Raw genomic sequence first — 10,348 nt, 5'->3', positions numbered from 1 at the left:
AAAGAACGAGAGCTCAGGCTGAAGGTTAAAAAATCCCAGTATGTATAATGATCACAGGAGGAAAAGTCCTAAAGAAGACTGGAAGTTTGAAGACAGAGAAGTAAAAAAAAATCGGAAGAATTTAGTTCTATAACATTTAAATTTCTGGAGCATACAAATATGCTACTGTATAACTCTACAGTTACAAATGTCAGGATTTGAGACAATGGTGATATTTATGATGAACCATTAGATCTTGCTATTAAGAAGTGGTGTGAGTATCAATCAGAATATGTCATAATTTTGAGAGTTTCTTCTCTCTGGATAACTTCTAAGAATATATTACATGATTAAATACTCAAACTGAGATAGAACTTATTTCACTTTTGGGTGGGATATTGAAATTAAAACAAATGTATTCCTGAAAATTCTGATTTCATGTAATTATTCTGGGATACCTGTCTCCCTTAAATATCCTTTCTTTATATCCATTGCTCAGGTTCAATATAACTTTTTTTTTGCATTCATGATTGTGTATGTCTCAGTTTTAAAATGCCTCAGAAGAGTTTCTGACACATAAAAAACATTCCATAATATCCGTAAAAGGAATTAATAATGGATGGATGCCTGAAGTATTAATGAGAAAATAAGAGAGCAAGTTATCTTTGACCTGAGAAGTCTTTATATCCATTCATTAGTTTCATTCTAACTTGTTACTTGATGTAAAGTGTTAGATGATTCTGGGGCTTCAAAAATAAGTGAAATATATTCTATTTACCATTAAGAGACTCATTTTCAGAACATGTATCTGGAATCTTCAGATACATAAATTGTGTATATCATTTGTGTACAGCTTGATGAATTTTTCACAAATAGTTTACACTTCTGTAATCAGTTTCTAAATCAATCTGCAGAATATTATCATCACCCCAGAAGTCCAATAGTGTTGCCAGATCCCCACGAAGTAACGATTATCCTGACTTTTTAGATCATAGATTGGTTTTTACTCTTTTTGAACTTTGTGTAAATGTCTGACTTCTTTCTTCCATCATTATTTTGTAAGTTTCATCCACATTGATGTATGCAGGTGTAGATTATTCATTGACTTACTGTGCCACATTCTCATATTGTATTTATTAATTATACTTATGATGAACTTTTTTTGAGTGTTTCACATTTGAAATTGGATACAGCTGTGCAAACATGAATAATATTTGTGAAACTTCTATAATATATATTGGTAATTTGACTTGTAGGGACAGAGAAAAAGAAGGGATCAAGCACACGTGAGGGCGTTCACCAGTACCTGAGGTCGATATATCAAAATTTTGCATTGAAGGATACTTTTAAAAAAATCCAGTATTTTCACGTGCTTTTGTTCATGAGAAGCTCGGCCATGCCACTTTATGATTCATCAAAGCAAGATAAAGGGAATCAAGGAGAAAATGTTGGGGTGCTCCTATAGTAATTTCAGATGGAAAGACTCCTGTGAGCCTAGGATTTAGCAACCGGCCGCCACCCTCCCCCAGACGAATCAAACTGCGACCGCACTCAGCTATAATTTTGTAATTACTGAAGGCCTCTTCTCATGAGATAGGAAACTACCCTTACTAATCCTCCCCACCTTCATATATTCCAAACAAGAGATGTACTGCACTGGGGTTTTAACAAAATTGGTTCTTTTGTTATCTTCTAAGGCAACCCATGTATTAATGTCCACAGTGTATACAGATTTATATAGCTGAGAAATCAGATCTTGTTTCTCTCTCTTTGTCCTCTATTTCTACTCAAATTATTTGTATTCATTTGGCAGTGTTTGTCTTCCTGTTTCCCTTGGTCTATTCAGACCACTGTCTGACCACCTATTTAATACACTCTGAACCTTGGTAAGATATAATTGTATGAGCTGGAGTATATCATTTCACTGTTATTTTAATGTGCAAACACAGAACATAGTACCATGCCTTCCCCCTTGGAAAACCTGGAGATGAATCTTATTTTACCTTTTGAAAATCAGCTCTTACATCTATTTCTTGAAGTAAATTTCCCATTAAATGAGAACCTGCTGCCTATGTACATAGTGGTAAAAAAGAATGCTTTGTTGTTTGTGGCTTTCTGAGAATACTGCCTACATTCTTGAGCTCCAGAGATGCTATTTTTAGGGAAAAGGAGTTTTATTCAATAAGAGACTGACTGCTATTGGGATTTACACTGAGAATTTGTTCATTTTCAGGGTTTTTTTTGTTTCTTTGTTTTTGATCTTTTTCACTCATAAGTTCCATGGAAAAGTTTCCCTCCCTGTGTGAATCCAACTTCCATTCCTGCTGTCATCCATCACAACATCTTTTAAAAGTATCCACAATTCCAATACAAGACCAAAACATTATGGAAATTGCCTCTATTCCTATTTGAATGGCCACAGTGTGTCTACTGCTAATAGTTTTCTCCTACTCATAGCTTTTCTTCTCTTTGCCTTCCATACATATTGTATTGTTCCTAACGTAATTATCACAGACATTCTTTTCCTTGGTTTTGTTTCCTTTATTACAGTGCCTGGATATTACCTTGATATTTCTTCTTGAAATTGTGGTCATAGCTTTGCTCCTCTGGAATCTTCACATGATCAGGACAAAGACTTTTTTAACTACAAGATGATTACACACATGGATATAGAAATACTTTTGAAATATTCCCCTGTCAAATGCTGTAAGAAAGGTATATGAACAGATAAAAGAAGGGTTTAGGTAAATTTGAAAATAATTGAATTATCATGCTCCTATTTTCCAATGCTCTTAATTTTTTCTTGTTTCTTTAGATTTTATTCAACTTCTTTGGCATATGTCTTAAACTCCTAAATTCATAACTACCTCACCTATAAACTAGAGATGGATGTTGCTATTTTTTAAAATATATTGTATTTTGTAGAAAGGGGAAGGAGTATTTTGTATGTGTGTTTAGTTCCCAGAATATGTAGCATTCATTCCTCTTCTATTTCTAATCTTTGATTTCCCCCCCCAGCTTCATTTTCTGCATCTTCCATTAAAAGCATTTTAAACTCCTGGCAAGTCTCTTAAACACATTGAAGCTAAGATCAGTTACATTTAAAATAGGGAAAATTAATGTTCTCCTTTGGGGGTGTTGTTAAAGATTAGAGAAGATTGTAGCACGGGTCTGACATAAAGCATTGCAAATTGTAGGCAGTACCTTGATAATTGGTAATTGATACTACTGTTTTCACTACCATTCCCTGTCTTTTTTTTGTAACAAATGATCCAATTTTAATTATTTTAAAATGATTTTAATATTTTTGCTTAAATTTTGATTAATCTGTATATTTATTGAATAGTTATTACAAACCTTGTGGGATAATTCCTGTGTGTTGTCATTCAATGAAATGGAATTATCAAGATCATTACTATATTTAGAACTAGGTGAACCCTTAGTAAAGATTGAAGGGGGATTCTGTTAGTCACAGTGGTGATAGTGAGAGAAGCTGACAAATAAGATGAGTGTTAAGGCAAATTCTTATCTTAATATCAGTGGTAAGACTATTGGGAAGCTAACAGAAGAAAATACCATATAAAATTCTTTATTTCAATTTGCTGTATAACTGCCTCCTGGGCTTATCCTTGAAATGTCACTTCTCTCTAGTGGCCTGTACACAGTGCATTTTAAGCTGATAGAATTACCTCTAGAAGAGAATTGAACACAACTGTATGACATTCTTGAATTACTTTTAGGTCTACAGAGCGGCAGGATTCTATCAGGTGCCCTGCAGATTGGGTGAGCACACATTTTGAGGACTGTGGACTTATGTGTGACCAAAGAGAATGTTGCTTTCCAATGACACACAGTTCCATCCCTCCTCCTTCTTGCTGCTGGGAATCCCGGGATTAGAAACACATCACCTCTGGATCGGATTTCCCTTTTTTGCTGTGTATATGATTGCATTAGTAGGAAACATCACCATTCTCTTTGTGATCCAGGCTGAGAGCAGCCTACACCAGCCCATGTTCTACTTCCTGGCCATGCTGGCCACTATTGACTTGGGCCTCTCCACAGCTACCATCCCTAAGATGCTCGGCATCTTCTGGTTCAACCTAAGGGAGATCATCTTTCATGCCTGCCTCATCCAGATGATTTTCATCCACAACTTCACACTTATGGAGTCAGCAGTCCTCTTAGCAATGGTTTATGACCGCTATGTGGCCATCTGCCACCCACTGAGATATTGCACCATCCTCACCAACAAGGCTGTTTCTGTGATTGTTTTAGGTGTATTAGTGAGGTCATTTATTTTTGCTCTTCCATTTGTATTTCTCATACTGCGATTGCCCTTCTGTGGGAATCATGTCATCCCCCATACCTATTGTGAGCACATGGGACTTGCTCGCCTGTCCTGTGCCAGTATCAACATCAATATTATTTATGGCTTAGGTGCCATATCTATCCTATTTTTGGACATTATAGCCATAGCTCTTTCTTATGTTCAGATACTCTGTGCTGTTTTCCATCTTCCTTCCCCTGAAGCCCGACTCAAGTCCCTCAGCACATGTGGTTCACATGTTTGTGTAATTCTTGCCTTCTATATACCAGCCCTCTTTTCCTTTATGACACATCGCTTTGGCCATAATGTCCCCCACTATATCCACATTCTTCTGGCCAATCTTTATGTCATAGTTCCACCAATGCTCAACCCTATCATATATGGAGTCAGAACCAAGCAGATCTATGACCGTGTGAAGAAAATGTTATTACAGAAATAATGAATGGCAAAGGAATAACACTTAATACATGAGATTAAATATGCAGTTTTATAAATTATTAGGCAGAGAAAGCCCTTTTCATATGAATTATATTCAAATTCGTCTTTGTATTGTCTCCCTTTTTGCAAATTTCAGTGCACTGAATGCTTGCCTGTTTTTCACACCACTTCTGAATACTTTCTGCTGGCTTTTCTTTCTTCATCTTGAATTCCTGTATAATACCATTTTACCAGGTTATGTCATTTGTCTGTTTTATTTTCACTACCTGTTTGATGATATTTGTTTCAATCTGCTTGATTTGTATACTGTCAAGTGTCCTCGAGTAGCTGTTTTTGTATTTTGTCTATATTTTAGTTTTTAATAAGTAAAAGAGACTGACAGCAGTAGGTTTAATTCATCTTGGCCATAACTGGATATGTTGCTAATATAGAGTTTTAAATATAAATATAGTGTTACAGTTTGAATAAGTGCTATGTAGAAAATTTTAAAAAGGGGCATGCAGGATGTTGTGTATTTGGTGGAGGGTATATTTACATGTGGAATTTTCAGGAAAAGAATCAACAGTTTGTGAGAAAATATTTGAAGGCAATGAAACATTTAGCAAAGTAGTTTCTGATGAGTATTTTAGGAAAAAGAAATGGCAAGGCAAACTTTGTACTGTTCCTGAGCTCTGAAAAAAATGAAGAAGGCGATATGGTTCAAGAAAAATAAGCAAAAGAGAGAATGGTAGGAGAGAATTTCAAGGATATTTTAAGGGACCTGGTTCATGTAGAGCCATAAGATAATTATAATCCTTAGTAAGAATGGGAGCCATTGAGGATTTTTTTAAATCATATTTTATAGCTTTATTGAGGTTTGAGATACAGTAAATATAATATATTTGAAGGGTTCAACTTTATACATTTTGCCATATGTATTCACTTATGAAATAATTATAATTAAGATAATAAACATGTCCTTTACCCTCCAGTTTCCCCATGTGACTTTGAAGTCCATTGTTAGAGGGCATGAAAGACCCTTCCCTAAAACTTACCCTCTTTTCCCAGGAGACACTGATTTGCTCTAGTGACTATAGATCAGGTTGAATTTAATATTTTTATATAGATGGAATTGTACAATATGTCTTATTTTCCTGACTTCTTTTATTAAGTATAATTATTTTGAGATTCACCCATATTATTATCTGTCTCCTCAGTTCATTCCTTTATATTGGTGAATAATTTATTATATGGATATGCTAGAGTTTATCAATTCACCTGTTGATAAATATTTAGATTTGTTCCAGTTTGTGAACATTGCAAATAAAGCAGTTCTGAACATTTATGAACAAGACACTGCATGAACATAAGCTTTGAAATTACCCATAGTAAAAATGTAGAGAAATGAAACAGCTTTGCCATATGGCAGGAGTAAATTTACAGTGAAGAAATTTGTCAATTTTTTTTCCAAAGTGATTGTACCATTTACATTTCCAACATCAGTATGTGATAGTACCAGTTCCTCTATATCCTTACCAGCACATGTTATGGTCAATCTTTTTTAAATTTTTGACCATCACAATAGTGTATATTGTATCTTATTGAGGTTTTAATTTACATGACCTAATTACTAATGACATTGAGCATGATATCATGTGCTTGTTTATAATCTGTATATATCTTTTAGTGAAAAGTTCATCCAAACCTTTTGCCCATTTTAACTGGGTTTGTGGCTTTATTTACATAATTTTAAGACATCTTTATATGTTTTCTAGGTTTAAATCTATTATCAGGTATTTAATTTCAAATATTATCTCACAGAGAGTAAAATGCCTTTTCATTTTCTTAACAGTGCTTTGGAAGACTAGAAGTCCATACTTTTTATGAAATCCAATTCATTAATTTTGAACATTAATCAGGCTATTGGTGTCTTATTGAAGAAAATTTGCTAAACCCTAAGTCATAAAGATCTTCTAGTACATTCCATTCTAAAAGTTTATAGTTTTGGGTTGTGCACTTAGGTTCCTGATCCATTTTTACTAATTTTTTTGTGAGGTATAAATATAGATTGAAATTCATTTTTTTGGTGCATGGTTTTGCAATTGTTATAGAACTGTCCCTCCTACATTGAATTAACAATTCAGTTGAAGATAAATTGACCATATATGTTTGGGTCTACTAGTAAACTTCCTATTTTTGTCTATTAATCAAGTTGTGTATATTTATACAACTATCAAAACTGCCTTGATTATTGTAAGATCTCCAAATTTCTTACATTTTTCAAGGTTGTTTTGGTTACTCTAAGTACTTTATATTTCCAATAAATTTGAGAATCAACTTGTCAATTTCTATAATAAAAGCCTGCTTGAAATTATGGTAGAATTTGAATAAATCTTCATGTCAATTTTGGGGTGAATTGAAATATTCACAATATTGAGAATTCAGACATTGCCATTATATATCTCTGCATTTATAAATGTCTTCTTTAATTTATGTCAGTGATAATTTTTAGTTTTCTCTATGTAGGTCTTGTGTATCTTTTGTAAAATATATTCCTAAATATTTTACATTTTGAATCTATTGTAAATATTTTATTTAATTTTCTAAAAGAATATTGGTAATAAAGGAAGTATAATTTTTATTTGTATATTGACCTTGTAGGTTGTAAACTTCTGAAACTAGCATATTAGTTCTAGTTTCTTTCAGGTACCATTTGTAAGAATTTCTACACAGAAAATCATGTTATCCACAATAAGCAGATTTTACTTCTTTCCTCCAATATCAATAATATTAATTTCTTTTTACTTTCCTTAATACACTGGTTAGAACCACATACCCAATGTTGGAAAGATGTGCTAAAAGGAGACAGCTTTCAATTTTTCCATATATTAGAGACAAAATACTGTTTCATCATTAAGCATGATGTAAATTATCTGATTTTTATAGATGCACCTTTTCAAGTGGAAAGAGTCCCCTTCCATTCCTAGTTTTCTGAAATTTTTATCCAGAATTGATGTTTGAATTTATCAAATGCTTCTTTCTTCACTTAATAAGATTGTTGTATGGTTTTTTGTTTTATTTGATATTGTGAAGAAATTGATTGATTATTCAATGCAAAAATTGCTGTTGCATTAATGGGGTCTGCCAGTTTGGATCATGATATATGATCATTTTACATTAATTGAATTCAGTTTGCATGTATTTTGTGTGTGTCTTTATATATAGATATAGATATAATTAAATTCAAGAAGAAATTAGATATTTAAATTTCTTTTTCATATAATACTTTCCTAGGTTTTACTCTCACTGCAAAGTTGGCAATATAGAATGTGTTTGATTCTTGGAGAGAAAGCATTGAAGGGCAAATAACATACAGATCACAATAAAATTCTGAGTGAAATTAAAGACTATGACAAGGATGGAAGTAATATAAGCAGACACAAGTTATTTGAAGGGAAGAATTACAGAATATTGATACATGGGTCAGCGTTAGCCTGTAAAATTGTATGCCACCATAATCTGCCTTTAATTAAAATTGTGCAAATTTATATTAGTGTCATGGAATATGTTATTCTCACTGCATATTCAGTAGCCTTGATTTATTTTTTTAGTAGACCTCAAAATCTTCTCTCACCCTTAACAAAAAAAAAACAAAACAAAAAAATCTGTTGATAGTGAATGTGAAAATTACCAAAAAGAAACACTAAGTTTGAGTTTGGAAGGCTCAAACAATAACTAAAGTAATTACTGTGTGGCAGTTACTTGATCTCAATTCAGGGCACCCGGGGACATGTCCATGCTTAGTTATAGATTCAGAGAATTTATCCACTTTGATTACAATTAAGCCATTCTCATTACAAATAGTCTCACAACCTGGTCCCGAATCTGCTTTGTCTTAATACCATAAATAACTGGATTTTAACAAGGAGGAACAACCACATAGATTGGCCAAGAAGATGTGAATGTAGTGAGTGATATTTCTACTGAACTGGTGAATCATAAAGGAGAAAAATGCTGGTGTGTAGAAGGCCAAGATGACACATGAGAACGACATGTGCTAAGTGTTTAAGCCTGGCATGGCTGAAAGGAAGAAAGAAAACAGCTCAAAGAATCTGAACATAAGAAAGAACAATGAGGATCAAGTCAAAGAACAGGGCAGTAATGGTAAATAAGCCATAGATGATGTTGACCCTTATACTAGCAAAGGCAAGGTGGGTGATTCCCATGTGTTCACAGGAGGTGTAATGGCCACAGAAGGGCAGTTGCTTGAGAAGAGGGCAGAAGGGCATGACAAGGAGTACTGGCCTTCCCACTACAAAAGAGACCATGACAGCTACCACTTTGTTGGTGAGGACTGTGCTATATCTCAGAGTGTCAGATATGGCAACAAAGCATTCAATTGCCATGGCCAGGAGCACATCAGATTCCATACCAGTGTAGGTGTGGATGAAGAACATTTGGATGAGGCAGCCTTCAAAGCTTCTCTCTCTTAGTTTGAACCAGAATATGCCCAGCATCTTGGGGACGGTAGAAGTGGAGAGGCCTAGATCAATAAAGGAGAGAAGAGCTAGAAAGTAGAACATGGGTTGATGCAGACTCTGCTCAGTCTTGATCACAGTTAGGATAGTGGCATTTCCCACTAGTGCTATGAGATAAACAACAAAGAAAGGGAAGGCAATCCAGATGTGGAAAGTTTCCAGACCTGGGACCCCCAGTAGCACGAATTCTGCAGGGTGTGTAGCTGTGTCATTGGCAGAGGACATCTTGCTGAGGGCTCTTGGAGAATATCCTGATTTCTTCAATATTTCTGGGAAAGCAAAAGTGAATATATGGTGGTTGGATATCATACACATAATAGCTTTCCAATGAAAGTGTCATGAACATAATGGGAGTTAGGAAACAATTAAATATCAGCAACATTCAAATTATGCTCTATCCTACTTGACAGTACCATGAGGACTGTGGAGGGACAGAAGCAGCCCATTCTGGTACTGTGATGTGGAAATTCATGATGTATTTATATTATTTTACTGGGTAAGTACTCATCTCTCTATACTAGCAACTGAAAACTATTTCATTAATCATAACTTTTGTTAAGTACCTTCAAGTTTCCTTTTTTAGTGAACCATGCAGAGTCGTAAAATTAAACTTCCCAAAATGTTGTGAAATGAGGGCAAAATATTGATATGAGATAAACTTTGAAATTATAGAAAGAAAGTAACCACTTATCATTTTCACTTACCTTTATAGGCATTACTGCTCCTTCTATTCTTCTTCATAAATGTGCATTGATCCCTGTCTGCAGTGTACCTATGTTTAATGCTTTGACTAATAAATTATCATTAATATTTTACTACCATATCACTCAAAAAACAATTTAATTCACTATTAGAGACCAGAAAACTATTTAGTTAAATTCAGCATCCATGTATGATATTTTTAAAAATCTCTCAGCAAATTTAGGGAAAAAAAAGAAATTGTTCAGTTTGATGAAAGGCATTTTTGGAAAACCTACAGCTAACATCATCCTGAATGGTAAAATGCTAAAACTCCCCCCTATTATTAAGAAAAAAGGAAAGACAATGATGCCAGTATAGGTGAATATGCATATGAAAAATCAACCTT

The 10,348-nt window shown here is 34.0% G+C and overlaps 1 protein-coding gene and 1 pseudogene across 1 annotated transcript; one reads left to right on the top strand and one right to left on the bottom strand.

Moving 5' to 3' along the window:
* Window positions 1–3,809: 3,809 nt before the first annotated feature.
* Window positions 3,810–4,745, top strand: LOC119536185 (olfactory receptor 52E2-like). The gene has a single exon (XM_037838888.1). The coding sequence runs from the start codon at window positions 3,810–3,812 to the stop codon at window positions 4,743–4,745; it is 936 nt and encodes a 311-aa protein (XP_037694816.1).
* Window positions 4,746–8,563: 3,818 nt separating this feature from the next.
* On the bottom strand, window positions 8,564–9,486 carry LOC119537169 (annotated as a pseudogene).
* Window positions 9,487–10,348: the final 862 nt, after the last annotated feature.

Source organism: Choloepus didactylus, chromosome 6 (genome assembly GCF_015220235.1).
Source record: "Choloepus didactylus isolate mChoDid1 chromosome 6, mChoDid1.pri, whole genome shotgun sequence".
Lineage (NCBI taxonomy): Eukaryota > Metazoa > Chordata > Mammalia > Pilosa > Megalonychidae > Choloepus > Choloepus didactylus.
This window is presented reverse-complemented; position numbering and strand designations above follow the sequence as displayed.